We start from the raw sequence: 18864 nt of genomic DNA, 5'->3' as shown, positions 1-18864 counted from the left end.
ATGTTGTTGTTCCTTTGGTGTCTGTTAGTATGGTCTATCATAAACACAGGATCTATATGATAGCTTCAAGTCACAAAAAATACATGTCACAGTACTTGAGAACCTTACAATCACTTAAAAAATTAACTTCTGATTCTTTACACTTAGAAATACTAGTGCTACATTTGGGATGAAGATTATTAGAATTTAAAAAATATCAGTTAAACACTGCAACAGATATTTGAGCTAACGTAACAGTAAAACAGTATAAAATGGTAGCCATAATGGCCCAACCTCCATTTGTCGGCCAATAAGCATTACTTCTTAAATTTATATTCAAAACGATTCTTTAAATTTATAGTTTTGTCTGTGTGTTTTAAAGAACAAGCTTGAGAGACAAAGTTTTGAGTTTAGCAGAGCCAAACCTCACCAAGAAAGCAATTTTATGAGAATGAAAGAAAAGTATTATCAGATAAGTAACATTAATTTGATTGTGCAAGGATTTAATGCTGTGTAAGTTAACTGCAAAATCTCCTTTTAAGTTTATATAGAACCACGTGCACAATTGGAAATGAACACAGTATAACAAAACCAAACCCATACATATGTGACATGTGCTACTTTATACAATAGCAGCATAAACTATATTTAATTTTAGATAAGTATGAACTGTTTAAATAAACATTTCTTTGCTTATGCAAAGAATTACAACATATTCAACACTGTGCTAACAGGCATTTGACATGAAGGATAAAATGCCTTAAGCAACTAAGGACTATATGTATTCAAGTAAAATGTATTAAGATGTCGAAAGTTAAGAAATTGGCAATAAAAGTAAATCAAAAATTACACATCAAGTTTGTTCATTACTATGAATATATTTTAAATGAAGAAATAAAACCTTCCATTTTTTCTTTTCTGATTCAATGAGCACATGGTCCTAGGTTCTTAATATCATGGTTTCTTACTTTGGAGGCATTATGGTGTGGAAGGTGGTTTGGGAGAAGGGCAGGATCCTTGACTATCAAAACTGGTCGCCCGGCCAGGTAACTGAAAGACAATAATTTCATAATATATGATTTAGTACAGAAATATAATATAGTGATTAATTGTCGCTCCCTTTAAATAGTGATTATTCAACCACAATATGCGAATCTCTGAAGAAAAGAAATACATGACTCCCTTTGCCCTTCAGAACTTACCTTCTCTGCTACCATGAAGAGACACAGATATCTCCTAGAACGTAGGCAGAGCACGGTACACAGATGAACATGAAGCAGCACTATGTGGATAACTATCTATGACTGCAGAATAATTTCAAATTTTACAACAGGTTTTTGGCTCTTTTCTATAAAAAATAAATGATTTACTTTAGTGAGGGGCAAGTGCTAGGAAAGAGCAGTCAGAGGTTCTGAACACAAGAGACTGCACTCCACTTGCTCTGAGGCAGGAGGTGATCACGGAGGCAGTCGATGAGATGAGAACTGCATTTGGCAGATGGGAGCCCCAAGTGACAGAGATATGTTCTCACAATCCTTAAATGCCTATGTGTATTTAAAAAGTTTAATTACAACAAAACAAACAATTATCTAGATAAAAAGAATCAGATTTTCTGCATGATACTTTAGTCTCTGTTGTACCAACAGACCCAACTCTCCAGTAACTGTTCCCTTCTCATATTTATGCCTTCTGTGACAAGAACATATATAATTATATACTTATTTTTCCCATAATGCACAATCCAGACAGTTCTTAGGTCCCTAGTCCATATATTCTGTTTGACCAATGAATGCAGGAGCAGGGATTAAAAGGAGCTCTTGCTGGAGAAAGTACATTTACACGACCTTGTTCTCGATAACTGTCTGGGATCTTTTTCTCATGCCTATATTGTGGCTTATCTTTCTGTATATTCTATTATGACTAAAAGGTGTCTACATGGTCCTAAACACAAGCGTGTGCCTACTACACAACTCCCCTTCATCAGCAAAATGTATACCTGCTTATTAAGCACTAAAGAATAATTAATATGCCTTGTGTCATAAAGCACCTTTTCTCTTATTACTTAACAATTCTTGCTGCAACTCTTTCATTTCTCCCTGCATCTTCCCTGTGACGCCTGTAGAGGCAGGCAGTTCTGTTTCTGTTCAGATGTAGAGAGGTGTAGCTGGAGACAGAGTGAACAGCCTGCTCAGAAGTAGACAGCTAGAGGAACAAAGATTAGAATCTACCACTCCATTCAGAGTGAGCTCCTGCCCAACATGGCTCTATTCTTCCTTTTAGATTTTTAGAATTAATGTTCGCTTTCCACACTTAGGAAAAGATGAGAACTAGGAAAAGAATAATAATCATACAATAAGCAGTAAAGTGTACTTTAGACAACATCCACTGTTGAAACAAATACTAACTCTCCAAGACGTGAGCTACTCAGAGAATACACACGCCTATACTTATGAAGTCCTAAGGGAAAACACCAAGTGACTGGGTGCATGTGTGTACGTGTGTGTGTTTATAGATGCATTTGTGTGTGTGTATGTCTTTTATGATTTATACTAAATTATGAAGTCAGATAAAGACTTGGCACATTCACATATAAACAGATACTGATGACAACAGTTCACCTGTGTGAGCATGCAATGCTCATTTGGTGTTCATCCAATTTCCCCTACCACGTCCTGAGTAACACAGCCAAGGTTGCATTTTTTTGTGACTAAACTGAGAGTAGAACTTGGCCCCACTGATATTTAGTCAATGATACTGCACAGCCTCTTCCATTCAATCCAGTCCCTAGTGACATAACAAGAAGCACTAAGTACTTAATAGCATTTCTTTAGTTTTACTCTGAGTTTACCACTATTTCAGAGTCATAGCAGTAACTTGCCTGAGGTTTCACAATAAGCAGTCATACAGCAGAGCCAGGCCTGGAACTCAACTAAACTGACACCTCAGTATTTTAAAAACCTTGGGCAGTTTTACTTCCTGACCAGAGTTGAGGGAGACACATCTTTCCCCTTATGCTGAAAAGTTATATTAGGTGACAGTACCTCTAGTTAGGGATTGTGGAAAACTATAGGTAAGGTGGCTGTTTTTTTTGCAGAAGAGAAGGACAAAAATGCAGTTTCCAGTTAGTAATAAACTTACTAGATTGCTCCAGCACTCACTCATGTAAGTTTTCAGGCTATGCAAAAAACCAAACAAAAAAAAAGACTTGCAGTTTTTAATGGGCTTACTGTTCAAAAGAATATGAAGCCCAGAAAATGTAGTGGTTTTTTAAAATCCAAGAAGGCACATAGAACTTTGAACATTAAATATTAGAGACTGTGGGGCAAAAGCAAGAGCCATCTTTTTTATTTGTATTTTTTTAACAAGGGTGAATATATAAAATGTCAGATAAAGGTTACCAGATAAATAGCATTACCCAAAAGAGACAACACAAAGGGCAGATGTAAGGAATTCACAAGCTTACCTCCAGCAAGGGGTGCCAGTGTGTTATTGGTTTACGATGATAGGCCAGCATTTCATTCCAGTGGTCTCGCCCGAGTCCCTCAGCGTCCAGTCCTGTTCTGCATATTCCTATGACCTCATTGTGTCCTACCCTACGATTCGTAGAATATTATACTTTCATTTCCAACATTCAAAGATCAAAGGAGTTTCACAAATCTTAGTAGAATTTTAAACATACGATTAAAATATTAGATGCTGTAATTCTGCAGATTATACTACTTCAGACTGAATGAAATATCTTAAGTAAATAAAAATTTACTAAATAGTATCGACATTCAAAAAATGAATGTGTGTAAGAGGTAGACACAAACCATTTCAGTGCTTTGTAGTTTAAGCACATTTCATCATAATAAAAATAGCATGAATGAGAAATACCAGTAGGTCTTTACCTATATGATGAGTGTTTTTCTTGGAAGCAATCTCATTTAACATAAGTGATGTAAAGCAAATCTTGTTCTTTCCATGAGGCTTAATGTTTTATAACAATGTTTAGACTTCTCACCAACAAATACAGTACCAATTTTCTTTAATTGGCTCTAAATGATATGTCAGTGTGTTACCACTTGCATTACAATTAAATAGGGCAGGATTATGTTCAGTTGCATGGCATTTGATTTATTTTTGGATAACAGAAAACATACCGAACAACGTTTGCATTATCTATTCATGTCCTTCTTTCACAGCAATGAATCAAGATGATAATAATAAGTTAATATTTTTGAGAGCTTATTATATGCCAGTGTTCTAGGTAATTTAAATGTACTGACCCACTTAATTCTACCACCATGACCATGAATATCATTATTATCATTCTCCCATTGTACAAATAAACTAAATGCTCAGAAGGTTAGGAGCTGGCCTGACTTTACACACTTAGTGAGAGGCAGAGGCAGGAGTTGAATCAAATGAGTTGTTGACCAAGAGCACGTGTGGTTAAGCCGCTTCTCAAGAATGGAATGTAATTGAAAGGAGCTTTCAATTTTGACAGCCATCTCCAAAGATACTTCTGAGATGATTTTAGGACATTTCATTCCTTTTTTCCCCATCATTGATGTAGATATGTATATGTAGTATTATTTTCCTTAATATGAAATTTCACAAACAAGCATGTTTTTAGGTACAAAATTTTTGTCTTTCTGTGTATATCTTGTTAGCATTCATTTCCCTAAAATTGACCGAGTGACAAATGCTCAATTGTATCTACCTGCACTGCTGTGAGAAATCAATAGGGGTAATTGGCAAGGCGGAATGGGGCTCCTGACGAAAACATCTACAACATTTTTAGAGTTTGAAACGTCAACTAATTCAAGATTTCTCTCTCCCTTTTTAAACAGTAGTCACAAGTTAATTTTTTTAAGTTATAAATTGATTTCTAATAGATGGTGCTTGAAAATTTTATTTTTCAGGTTTTTTTTTTTTTCCCTACCTCTAAGCCAGGGGAGAGCTCATTAATTTCTCTCAGTTATAGGGTCTTGGTTATGATACTATAAAATGGACATTTTGTGTGTATTTGAGATGAAAATAAATGTACTAAGGCACTGTTTATGCGCTGATAATTCTGTAGGTTAAAAACACAGGTATGCATTTCCAAAAAATTTATCAATATAAAAGTCAAAATAATAAGAGAAAGTATGTAGTAAGGCCCAAATAAGAGACAGAAACTTTTGGTGGCACAAGTGTTCAGAGGAAGAGGAGGACTGGTCAGCAAAGCAGGACTCACAGAGGTGCTGCCAGAAGCCAGGCTGTGGGGTGTTGCTGGGGGACAGTCCAGGCAGGACTGGTCAGCAGAGCAAGACTCACAGAGGTGCTGCCAGAAGCAAGGCCGTGGGGTGTCGCTGGGGGACAGTCCAGTCAGGACTGGTCAGCAGAGCAAGACTCATAGAGGTGCTGCCAGAAGCCAGGCCGTGGGGTGTCGCTGGGGGACAATCCAGGCAGAACTGGTCAGCAGAGAAAGACTCACAGAGGTGCTGTCAGAAGCCAGGCCATGGAGTGTCGCTGGGGGACAATCCAGGGAGGACTGGTCAGCAGAGCAAGACTCACAGAGGTGCTGCCAGAAGCCAGGCTGTGGGGTGTCGCTGGGGGACAGTCCAGGCAGGACTGGTCAGCAGAGCAAGACTCACAGAGATGCTGCCAGAAGCCAGGCTGTGGGGTGTCGCTGGGGGACAGCCCAGGCAGGACTGGTCAGCAGAGCAAGACTCACAGAGGTGCTGACAGGAACCAGGCTGTGGGGTGTCGCTGGGGGACAGTCCAGGCAGGACTGGTCAGCAGAGTAAGACTCACAGAGGTGCTGACAGGAACAAGGCTGTGGGGTGTTGCTGGGGGACAGTCCAGGCAGGACTGGTCAGCAGAGCAAGAATCACGGAGGTGCTGCCAGAAGCAAGGCTGTGGGGTGTCGCTGGGGGACAGTCCAGGCAATGGGGAGCGGGGAGGGCAAGGGTGAGAGCTGCAGTGGGAAGGATCTTCAGAGCCGCATAGGGGAGGCTGCAACGTTTTCATGAGAGCAGGAGTGACTCAAAGTGTGTGACCTGGAAGAAGTGTCCAGAAATCAATGCTTTAAGATTAACGTGAAGGTATCAAAGCTGTATCCTTATGGCTACTACTCACTTTCCACTCTTATTCCTCGTTGTTCACAGTTCTATATGATGCTAAAGTTTTACAAATGGGAAAAGTGATTGCCAAAGTGTTATGCAACTTGTTCTCTCATGTAGCTAGTTAATGATAGAGCTTGGGTCAGCATCATGATATTCATATTCCAGCCTAGTTGATAAAACAAATTCCATTGATTATAATCTCTGTTGTTACTGTAAAAAGACTCCACAATAGTGCTTTCTTGAATATATTCTATACTACTTCTGGACCCATTCTTTCACTAGTCCCAGGTGAATTTTAATTTAAAGATGACTTCTTTTGGAAATGAAAATCCAGAACTATAAAATAGAAAACAATGAATTTTGAATTAATCATTATTTCCTCCTCCAATTTAAATTTAAACTGTCGTAGCAGTAAATGACCTGAAAAGCTGAGTTCCTGTGCATGACTAGGGATGGCTGCTCTTCAGTGAGTAGACAGATACACATACCTGTCATAATCCATGACCGCAATGGAGAGGCTGACCTGGTCCACGTTCTCTGGAGGGATGTCAAAAATAATGGCCTCATTGTACACAGGGTTTAGAGTGTTTTTCTTTGTAGTTGTTTTCCTCTTTTTTAATCTTCGACCTTCACACATCAGAGACACTTTGACATAAGGATCTAGGAATAAGAGGGTAACTTTATTAAAATAAAAGTAGTAGTACAAAGTATAAATAAAACTGCAGTTTATTATTCCTAAATAAGACCTATAGTTTTAAGGCCTATATTAAGACCTTTAGAATTACCATTTTTAAATTCGTCTCAAAAAAAAGAATAATTGTTGTCTAAGGTTAGTTTCTTTCAAAATGGTTTAGAGTAAGAACATCAAAGCTTGTGAAAGACTTAGCAACACTCTACCTAGACAGATAGAGATGATCACAATAAGTAGAAATTAGAAAGCAAAAAATATATGTGGTATCTTCTTCAATTACTTTTGAAAAAGGACCTAAAATTAGAAATATCATTTGCTTGATAAGGAACTTGGATCGAAAAAGTGATTCTTACAAGTGATTTATTGTATGCACAACGGTAAGGGATAAAAAGGGGGATATTTGGTTTAAAGATGGCCACACAAAAGAAGTCTCCTGATATGACATTATCTACGTGGGCTACATTTTTATAGGCCAAAGGGATCAGATAATTGTTAACAAGTTCTGCTACAGCAGACTTGATATCTATCATATTACCCTTACCACCTTAAATAGAAAAACTGTTATAGTATTATAGAAAATTATATGATGGTTATGCAAAATTTCCAACAAGTCTTACTTTTGCACCTTTTATTCAAAGCAGGCATGGTTTTGGGAGGGGATGTCAACATTGGGTTGAGCACACCAGATAAACAATCAGTGTCTGCTGTCTGAATTTTTTTTTTCCATTCTGGCCATCCTTTAACTGTAGCACCAATATTTCTTTTTTTCTGTTCCCATAGTAATACACTTTATTTCCACAGAATAAGCCAAAATGATGGCAATATTAATTTATTTGAGCATGTGAATGCTTCTTAAACTCTTGAAATATGTAACTCTATATTTCCAAGGCATTCCCATCAAGGAGCAAGGTATTCATGACTGGCAATACGGTGTGTAGAGGAAAAGAAGATAATGTTAATATCTGTTTCCCATTTAGTTTTTAATTTTTAAATAGTAGGAAGGCTGTCCTAAGGAGAAGCTCATTTCTGTGATACAGCTTTGTGTTTGAGCCCACAGACCTAGGCCTTGGGAATGAGAGGCATGAATTACCCTTTGCAACTTCTGTCATCTCTCCAACTACATTTCTCTGCTTGTGACAAGGATAATTTACTGGCTCTTTAGTTGAATTACAAGCCTGCTGTGAGGATTAATGAGGAGGTGCACTCCTCTGATGAAAAGCTTCATATAAATAAAATGTAATCTTGCACTTAATTATAACTTTGATGTTGCTTCCTTGTCTCAAAATTTGATCTCTTTTCATACATGGTTAAAGAAAAAGAGTAGAATAAACAATTTGCAGAGTATACTGTTTATCTTCAGTTCCTCAACATTTACTGACCCAAGACTTTTTCACCAAAATTAATGTAGAATTTACTTGTTGTTTTACTTTCACACTATGTATTACAAATCTAAAAAAATGAACATCATAACATAGTTGGAAAATCCGTGATTGAGAGATATTCAATAAGTAGTCTCCCTCCCATTTGTCTTCATCCCTTAGTTTTTGTATATCACTTGGGTATTTTTAATACAAATATTAGCAATATGAATATGTATTCCGAATTTCCCCATTCTTACACAGAAGGGTGCATAATATTCATGTTAATTTTTTACCTCTTTTTTAAAAATCACTTTTTCCACACCAGAATTTACAGCTCCCTTATGTTTTTTGTGATGCAAATTTGAGTTTTGTTGTTCTGCAAAACCACAAATTATACATCTTCCCAAAATGTCATCCCTTATTTCCACCATTTCTTATTTCTGTTTGCTACAACAAACACCTACCAGTCTCTCTACTCTTCCCTTATCATTTTTCTTTCACAGAGCTGAGCCAGTGTTTATGTATTAAATTGTAACTAGTTACTCAGAACTGCAGTGAATTAAATAAAGGGATGAAAAAGCATGAAGTGTCTTTATCTTTTTATTGAAGTTAGCACAAGAGAAATTTCCTTCAAGAAATTCTTTCAGAATCTTCAACAAACATTCATTTATTTTATTATTCATTTCAGACACCACAGATGCACAAATTTTTAGTTAGGTGGCAAAAAATGCAAATGCAAATGGTAGTCATGGAACATGGCTATTTCTCTGCAGATCAGGTGAGGGGGAATAAATTCAGAGTAAATATTTCTTCACATAGCCTCATTCACAACTTAAAGGCTAGGAATATTCCCTTATAAACAACTGACTAGCTGAAAGTGGGGGAGTAGATAGTAAATTATGTATTTTTGAGACAGTGCTAAATTGGTAAATTGGTAGAGAAAGAAATAGAAACAACTCAAATTCATATCTATTTGATAATACCTTTTAAAAATTTCATAATAATAATGTAAATAAAAGAGATGACTTGGAACATTTTAATTTGTATTTTTTTTTCTTCTTTTGTAGTACTCCATTATAGACAATTAATTCAGTAGCCATGTATCATTTTAGATACATGAAATATTTTATTTGGGAATGTGCCCTTGGTCCTATGGCCATTGTGTACATACCTGATGAGCCAGTAATATCCATTGCCTTCAGATTTCTGCACTTAATCACTGTCAATGTCATGCGCCCAGCCGTTGGCAAGTAACAAAGGGAAAACATGATTTCACCCAGGTCTATACTTTCCTACAAAGGCAATTGGAATGTTAGCAATTTCAAACACTGAAGAGTGAAAACGAAAAATAATAAAAGATGTCGAATAGAAAATCACTTTAGAAGAATATTGGAATGTCACTTTAAATTGTTTTATTGGGGATAATACAGATAACATTGCAAGAAAGCTATTCTGAATGCAGTACGCAAAAAGAGTCTATCCCGGCTGCTTATTTGCTATCTCTGCTTGTCTTTACAACAAGAAACTTAACATAGTCAAAACCAGACTACTGATCTCAGCCATGCCCCATCACCTTCCAAAACTGATTCTTCTGTCAGTGTTTCCACAATCAACAAAAGGCAACACAACTCACCCAGACTGAATCCAAAAACCCAGTAGTGACTTTTATCTTCAGCTCTATGAGCAACCCATGGGCAAGTCCTGTCTACACTATCTACAAAGTATATCCCAAATCAGTGACTTTCTTTTCAGCTCTATTATTCAAGCCTCCATCTTCTCTTGCCAGCATTACTTCACTAGCCTTGAAAACAAACCTCTCATTCCAGAAGTTAATCTTCACAAAGCAAAAGATCATTTATGAAATGCAAATCTCTTGCTTAAAACTGTTTAAGGCATCACAACTGTAGTGGAATAAAGTCCAAACTCCCTACCTGGCATATAAGTGGAATAACTTCAAGTCCTGATATGCCTGGGACATTCCTGGTTTATACCTATTGTTATGTTGTAATTACTAAGAACATCCCTGTCCACATTTTTTTTTTTTTGAGAGTCTCACTCTGTTGCCCAGGCTGGAGTGCACTGGTGTAACCACAGCTCACTGCAGCCTCCACCTCTTGCATTCAAGCGATTCTCCTGTCTCAGCAACCTGAGTAGCTGGGATTACAGGCATGCGACACCACACCTGGTTAATTTTTGTATTTTTAGTTTTGACTGTTGGTCAGTCTAGTCTCAAACTCTTGACCTCAAGTGATCTGCCTACCACAGCCTCCCAATCTGTCCACATTTAAATATGTCTTTGTTTGACTAATACATTCAAAGGTCACAGAAGGTTTATGCCATCTGTGCCCTACCTTTCTCTCTAACAATTTTCTCATTCCTCTCCCCTCTAAGGTCAGATGCAGACACAAATGTCTTTGTGTGTGTGCGTGTGTGTATATATATGTGCGTGTGCTATTCAAACAAATGAAGTTTGTTCCTGCTTTGGGGCCTCTGTGTTTTTTTTTTTCCTCATTGACTAGTGCTTCTTTCTCTTAAATCTTTATATGGCTGACTTTTTACCATGCAGAACTCAACTCAAACAGCATCTCCGCAGTGGGGCCTCCACCCATCATTCATTCTGAGACTGCACACCCTTCATATCCTACACTCACCGCAGTCCCAAACCCTTCACATATTTTTTTGTAGTACTTATTGTCTGGTATCAGCTTTTAAGTTCTTTTTTGTTGTTTCCCAGACTCCCTCATATAGCACCCAGGAGAGCAGGGTTGTTGGCGGTCTTATTTTCTAAAACGTACTGAAGTGCATGATGCATAGCTGATACATATCAGTGCGTATTTTTTGAAGAATTGAGTACCTTACTTAATTAATCGGAATAAAACCTGATCTTTTTTTTTTCATTTTTATAAAGCAGGACTGTCCGCAGTACCCTGATATAGATTTCTATGTGGTCTTTGACTGCATAGATAGTGGACAAATGAAAATGAATGTGGACAATGGATAATTTAGGATGCCCCTCAGAGTTGTTCACAAGATTGAATAAAATCACACGTGGTAAGAAATTTGCGGCAGGTTTACGTTTGGGGGAAATAACTTGCTGATTATGCACCCAGGTCCACAGAGCTGGGTTCTTAAACATTTTTCATGATACACTATTAACATCTGTTGGGCTTACTCATATAGCTCGGGTTCTGATTTACATGATTCTCCTTTCTTTATTCATGGTCTAGAAGTTACAGACCAGTAACTCAGGGCAAAAACTTTAATTAAATTTGTGTTTGATCCCCAGGTCTCTACTATCGAGTGGTGAGATCCTGGGAAATTCTTTGCATTTTCAAATTGAGAATAATGCCCACCTCACAGGGTTTGTAAGCATTAAAGGAGATAATGTAAATAAAGCATAAGGTACTTTATACAGTGTTTGGCATGTGATAAAGAATGTTTTGTTTACTACTGTATTGCTAGCACATAGAGCACTGCCTTACATATATCAGGCACTCAGTAAGTACTGGATAAATGAGAAGCTTAATAAATGGAAGTGATTATTATTTTGCAAGAATATTCGTAATCAAAAAATATTTTGAAAGAAAGGTATATCCAACTGGATATCCTTTATGCTAGTGGATTGCTGTAGACTAAAAATAGTGAGGAAATCCCATAGAAGAGGGTTGAGGAAAAACAGAAAGAGCACAACCTCCTGCTGAAGAAGGAACCTCCTCCTCCTTCTAACTTTTTTTTTTTTGAGACAGGGTCTCTCATCCTGTTACCCAGGCTGGCGGGCAGTAGTGCACCCATGGCTCACGGCAGCCTCACGCGATCCTCCCACCACAGCCTAGCTGGGATCATAGGCATGTGCCACCAAGCCTGGCTAATTTTTGTATTTTTTGTAGAGACAGGGTTTTACCATGTTGGCCAGGCTGGTCTTGAACTATTGGGCTCCAGAGATCCACCTGCCTCAGCCTCCCAAAATGCTGGGGTTACAGGTGTGAGCTATGGCAGCTGGCCAATATCTAATGATTTTTGAGCATTATTTGCCAGGAACAGTGGTTGGTGCTGCAGACACCAAGATGGACATGGTTCAGCCCCTGGAGGTCTCAGTTGAGAAGAAAGTGAGTAGGCTTTAAAAGGTTAAGAAAATAAGTCTGAATGCCATTTTTATCTGTTGATTTTCTCCTTGTTTCTTTGTCTAAGCATTTCTTCAGGCTCACTCTATGGGCTTAAATTTTCTGCCTGACAGCCATTCCCCTTTCCCTCATTGGGTATTTCTCCTTTCACTTACTATCAATAAGTGTGGGCATACTTTGTTGTCAGCTGGTCAAATTAAAGAGATCTCTCTATGAATGTAGATCATGACACCAGAGTCCATTACGAAATATAGTGGGGGTGGGTCGGGCACTGTGGTTCACGCCTGTAATCCCAGCATTTGGGAGGCCGAGGTGGGTGGATCACCTGAGGTCAGGAGTTGGAGACCAAATTGACCAGCATGGAGAAACCCTGTCTCTACTAAAAATACAAAATTAGCTGGGTGTGGTGGTGCCTGCCTATAATCCCAGCTACTTGGGAGGCTGAGGCAGGAGAATCACTTGAACCCGGGAGGTGGAGGTTGCAGTGAGCTGAGATCAGGCCACTGCACTCCAGCCTGGGCAACAGAGTGAGACTCCATCTTGAAAGAAAAAAACAAAAAACAGAGACCAGCCTGGCCAACATGGTGAAACCCTGTCTCTACTAAAAATACAAAAATTAGCTGGGTGTGGTGACGCATGACAGTGATCCCAGCTACTTGAGAGGCTGAGGCAGCAGAATCATTTGAACCTGGGAGGCAGAGGTTGCTGTGAGTTGAGATCGTGCCACTGCACTGCAGCCTGGGGAATACAGCAAGACTCCATCTCAAAAAAAAAAAAAAAAAAGAAAAAGGAAAGAAAAGAAAATTCAAACTCTATGTAGTCAGGAGTTTTAAGAAAACCGGAATGAACTGGGTGGTAAAAATTAATGTAAGGGATGCATGCATAATAACTGCACAAAAGTTTAAGTCTTCATTAAACTAAATTTTTCTTTCAAGACTGTGAAAGAACAAAGTGCCAACATACTGCAAAGGGCAGAATACTCTTTAAGGTAAATACCAATATTCTTATTTAAAATCTGGAAGTGATCTAAGAGATTATCATGAGAAAGTGAAATTAATGAAGGTAGGTGGCTGCATGACCTTTAAAGGGACCTATAACATATGTAATGCAGAACTCTAGAATTTGGCAACAGTGCTCTGAGATACCATGTGAGCTAATTTTTGCTATCCTCCACTGAGTCTGTGCCCTTATTGATAGTTCAACTCCAATGAGCAGGTAGAGTTTTGAGGCTGCCTCTTCTGTCTGCCCCATGCCACTGTGGTTTATAAGGCCATCTTCATTTTCAACAATCCAAGCTCTCTGGTGGCCAGTCAAGAACCAGGAAACAAACTGAAAGGTCTCTAAACATATAGCATTAATATAAGGAAATTATACAATAAAGTTATTTATATAAGAAGTCTATATCATTTTTTTCAACACCTATTTGCTATTATTTTGATCAAATGTTTAGCAAGATTATTTACTTGCTATATCAATCTACAGCAGGTCAAATCTCACATATGCAGTGTGGAGATGGGGAAATTAATAGCAGTAAGTCTAGTGAAGACAGCAAGAAAAAACAGCGACAAAGACACAAAACTGCTAAAAAAAAAAAAAGAAGCAAATATTCTAAAAAGAACAGCAAATTGGAATCACTTTGTATTGGGGTGATTACCAATAATAATGCCTCAGTAACTTAACATTTTATTACAGACTTGAACAGTAATTAATATTTAAAGTAATGACCTTGAGTCAAGGTAAGGAAATATATCCTATATGTTCTGTTCAAGAAAATGGAGACATGTACACTATTTTTCAGGATTATTTTTATCCAAAATGCAAAACATTTAAAGTGGTATTATAATTTCAGCTCAAAATGAGTAACGCTTTGAGTTTCTGCAAATTGTGTATAGTTTCATTTTCTATAATTTTTTATAAACATGAGTTTCCCATATCAACCTCTAAAAAATTCTTGTATTTTTGGGCAAATAACCATTTGAAAGCCTGCTATTAAGTCTAAGATGCAGTGTTCCATAAAATTTGTTATGGGTAAGAAGGTATTTACCTGATTCTCATACACACTAACTTATTTGGCTGAATAATCTCAATGATAATCTTCAGAGTTCCTACTTGGAATAGGGGCATATGAAAAAAGAGTAACACTGAAGCTGGCTCAGAGGTTATCAATTCGATTTCTTCATGCTGGCTTCACCAAAATGGAGCTGGGTAGATAAAGACCAGTTTTGATGATTGGCTATAGTCAACTTCGCAGAGTCACAGTTATAAAGTTTTTTCCAAGTACTCTTTTTCCAAAATAAAAATAAAAGTCACTGGAAGGATAAATTGATATGCAAATATTTGCAATGCATATCCTATTGCAGGACTAGTAGTAAAATCAAGCTGTAGCAACGGAATATAAGAGATGGAGAGAAGACAGATTAAAGGCTCCATAACTAGAAGGTCTATGAACCAAGGGAAGCATTCTCGGAGCAAAACAATCGTTAGGTTGGGCTTAAAGAATTAACTAGATGGGATTTCACAGGGTGATGAGGAATAATGTTGCTTGTGAGTACTATGATAAATATTCAGAAATAAAAACGGTCAGTATGCACTGAGAAATACGGAGTCTGGAACCATGTTAGAGGAGGTTTAGGGTTGATGTAGTTGTTTGATGTCTTCTATGGGCAACAGGGATCCCAGGTGTGGGTGACATGAAAGGTGGGAGCTTGGCAGAGTGGAAAGGGCATAGGTTCCTGGATCAAAGAAAGTAGAGTAAACAATACCAAATCTTCTATGTTCTAGTTTCCAAGCACATGGTAAAAATACTTGACCCTGAGCTTGAGTTTAATTGCAAATAAAATGGAGTCAATAATAAGTAACTTGTAAGGTAGATAGCATATATGTAAAGTGCCTGGTGTAAACAAAAACGATAATGATGTTAATGAAAATAATATTTTTAAAAAACACTTATCTTGAGTAGGCTAGATTAGGATGAAACAAGACAAAAGAGAGAGAGGCCATTGAAGTAAAGTTGGTGTGGGAAGATGTTGGCTGAGGAAAAGTTTGAATTCAGGGATATACTGGGAAGTAAGAATCATTAACACGTATTGAAAAAAAACTTAAACAAACAATTGGTTGCTATGGTGATAGTAGTCATCACATCCACTTAGCACCCTAAATGCAGCCTGCCGTCCACATTTTCTTGGTGGTAAGAAAACAGATGGTTTTCTTCACACTGTTAAAAGTGAGACTAGATCAAATGAGCTTCTTCATCAAGTTACTAGTCCTTCATCCACCTGCCCACAAAATAAGCTAAAACAAAATACAGACCCAGAGTGGGTCTACTGGATTCAAACTACTGCAAAATGTATGTATTTCTCCCCGACCGACACCTCTCATTCACCTGAGAAAATCGTGGGATTTAACCTTGAACAATCTACTTAACCTCAATTGACCTCAGTTTCCTTGGCATAACATGAGAATGCTCAAAGAGATGAGGGAATTTATTTTCCAGCTCTAAAATTGTGTAATTTTAAGCACTGGTCAAAAATGAGAGCTAAATAACACATGAAGATCCATTCCAAATGGGAAGTAACTACCTGCAATTACTTTTGCACCAACCCAGTAGTTATTTGCCATTTAACAAAAAATGGCCAAAAAAACCCACACCATTAGTTATTTCCCATTTAAAAAAAAAAAAAAAAAGGCAAAAACCGCAATTACTTTTGCACCAACCTCTTATATGCCAGAATAGTTTAACTCTTGTTCTATCCAACACAACCATGGACTTTAGCTATCAGGAGCCACAAAGTGACAGAGCTAAGGCCTTAAAACAATCTTTCCTTGATTTAATCAAGTCTCAAAATTGGCTGTGTAATGAAGACTATGAAGTAATGACGGAATAGCCCAACAGATACTGAGACAGGAGCAACTTGAGACACAAAAAGAGGATACAAATTTCATAACAACTCTTCCCTTCATCACACTGGTTAAGAGATGATCATAAGCTTCTCGGTGAAATAAATCAGAGACTTATTCTCAAACTTTCACCATCATTTATAGATAGGGGCATGAAAACTTGTGCAATAAACTCCAAACAACTCTCCTTAGAGTGTTGGATGCTTTTAAATATCTTTACAAAATTCTTAATTAAAGGAGTCCCTCTAAGTATTGCTGTATGTAGATACCTAGAAAGGATGAACTTGGCTTCACTATTTGAGTCTATCTTAAATTGATTGACACGGTTCCACTTCTGGTTCTCAAAGTTAATCCTCCATATAATAGCCAGAGATCTTATTGATTCTGAGGGATTCCATGGCTCACTTCTGAACAAAAGCCATCAGTGGCCTCAAATGTCACTCAGAATAAAACCCAAAGCTCTTTCCATGGCCTGAAGACTCTAGATGACCTGCCTCTCGGCTATTTCTCTGATTTCATCTTCCATCGCTCTCATTGGCCACCCTACTACCACCGCCTTCCTCCTACCTTGTCTCATGTTTCATATAGTACATGTCTTTATTCATGCACATACTGTATATTTCCTTCATTATTATCTGTCTTCTTTTCTAGAAAGTAGGTCTTATAGAAAAGGGATATTTTATGTCCTAAGACACCAGGAAGAGTGTCTGGTAAACAGGAGAACTGAACAAAAGTTTGCTGGGTTGAAGGGTGTAAGATTCTTGCTCTTCTCTATATAAGTAGATTATATATTAGAGCATTAGCAGTCTACTTGTTATGGTAACATCGTGTTTGGGCACAATTTTCTGTGTCCCATTATCTATGCTCTTCCGTAGACTGGTATTTGATAGGTGGCAGCTTCCCTTTTGTTACCATAGGGTGTGACATTATAGATATTTAAAAACTTAAAAGCACTATAAAAGCATGAACAAAATGGGTATCCAGTCTGTAAGGTCTCTGGTTTACAGAATTAAATGCGCAGGACTTAATCCAATATATGTCATGGCATAGTCTTGTATAATATTGCCATATTTTATTCTATTTTTAAGATTTAGGAAAAGAGGTAAGGCATAAGTATCTCTCATTCACTTTTTCAAAATATGAGGGTGATACATTTAAGAAATCTAAATATTAGGGCAAGAACTTTAGGACATAGAAGTAGCTGGGATATTAGCAGTCGAGTGGTTAAGAAGAAGGTGTTTTCTTTGTGTGCAGCATGATAGCATGTAGGGGATAACTGACAACTAGAAACTTTAAATTTTACAAACATCTTACATTTATTATCCAATTTTACTTTCAAAATATTCCTGTTGGGTTGATATTATTATAAATCTTTTTGTGGATGAAGAAACAATTTCAGAAATGTTAAGGAACTTATTCGAAGTGATACAGCTAAAGGTTGCCATCCCAGGATTCTAATGAAAGTATACTCATTAGTATTTTAATTCCTGTACTTTCCTGCTTCTCTCTGTGCCTACAATTTTAATTGCCAGAAAAGCAAAATTGTCTTCATGGTCTTAGATTTCAAAACCAGCAAATGAAGTATTATATTTCTTTGAAGACATGTTTTAGAAATTAGAAAATCAGATACTTCATTTATAGCTAACTGCTTAATGCAGCCTGTTATAGAGGAGAAGAATTGTTCTCAATATTTACATTTAAAAAGCATCTGCATATTCTTTTCACTATATAAGAGTGTGTTAACTAATAATCATACTGGTTAAATGCAAGGGAGAAATAGAACAACTTTAAACAGTATCTTTGGAACCACACTAAATTCCTAGAACTCACAATAGGCCCATGTGTGTTGCTAGAGAATTAGGGAGTTAAATAGCTTCTCTTTATTTCCTACAACCTTCAAGCATTAAAATATACCAGGACACAGCTGACAGAATAATAATACAAATATGGATATTTTGTTAATTCCATCTAAGAGAGAAAAATTGCTTGGACATTTTCTGAAATAATAGACTCCAACAGTTTTTAAAAATAAGGCAAAGAAAAGCTTGGCTTAGTTCTCTATGCACATCAATTACAAGATAGATTTGATAAGATTGTAAGTTTTAAAGGTCTTCTGTATATGTTTTTGCCACAAGTATTTTATCACAAATTTTTAAAATTCAAACTGTATTAGTATTTAGTGATTTCAATTCTGGACTTCCATGTTTCATAAGAAAATTCAATTCTTTTCTCTTTTGTATATTTCAAGTATGAAAAAACTCTAATAACACTCAGGGCAAAGAGTTGAACTAGGAATGAAAGATATAAAACCTAGTTCCAGCTCTTCTACTAATCAGCTTTGTAAATTTAAATTATTTTTTAACATCCTTGGGCTTCAGTTTTCTAAACTATAAGAAGAAAGGATTAAACTTGGTCTCTCTACCGATTTTAAAATAATGGTTATATGATCTAGACATGGGACTCTCAAAATCCTTCCCAGAATATGCCCATGAACTTTTAAGGTGGTATGAAAAGACTTCTGACCTATTACAAATCTTATGTACTTTACTCTGAGAACAAGATCTCAGGTCATGATTTAAGATAATGATTTGATTTATATACAATTATATAATTTGAATATTTGACTATTCAACCTGAAAGCAACAACTGGAGCAGTAAGGAACGCAGGAAGCATGCAAACTTAGAACAGAGATGAAATAGTGAAATACAAGAGGTCATTGGAC

The 18864-nt window shown here is 37.0% G+C and overlaps 1 protein-coding gene across 1 annotated transcript in view; it reads right to left on the bottom strand.

Annotated features, from left to right (window-relative positions):
- SYT10 (synaptotagmin 10) overlaps nt 1-18864 on the bottom strand; it is a 63672-nt gene that overhangs the window by 4941 nt on the left and 39867 nt on the right. Inside the window, exons 4-7 of the mRNA XM_064369810.1 lie at nt 9295-9415; nt 6560-6731; nt 3443-3572; nt 948-1029 (exon numbers count right to left, since the gene is read on the bottom strand). Coding sequence (XP_064225880.1) covers nt 958-1029; nt 3443-3572; nt 6560-6731; nt 9295-9415 — 495 coding nt within the window. The 3' untranslated portion in view covers nt 948-957. The remainder of the gene's footprint in view (nt 1-947; nt 1030-3442; nt 3573-6559; nt 6732-9294; nt 9416-18864) is intronic.

Source organism: Aotus nancymaae, unplaced genomic scaffold, assembly GCF_030222135.1.
Source record: "Aotus nancymaae isolate 86718 unplaced genomic scaffold, 86718_ANA_hifiasm-v0.15.2.pri h1tg000092l, whole genome shotgun sequence".
Classification (NCBI taxonomy): domain Eukaryota; kingdom Metazoa; phylum Chordata; class Mammalia; order Primates; family Aotidae; genus Aotus; species Aotus nancymaae.
Note: the sequence above shows the minus strand (reverse complement) of the source record. Positions and strands in the feature narration are given on the sequence as shown.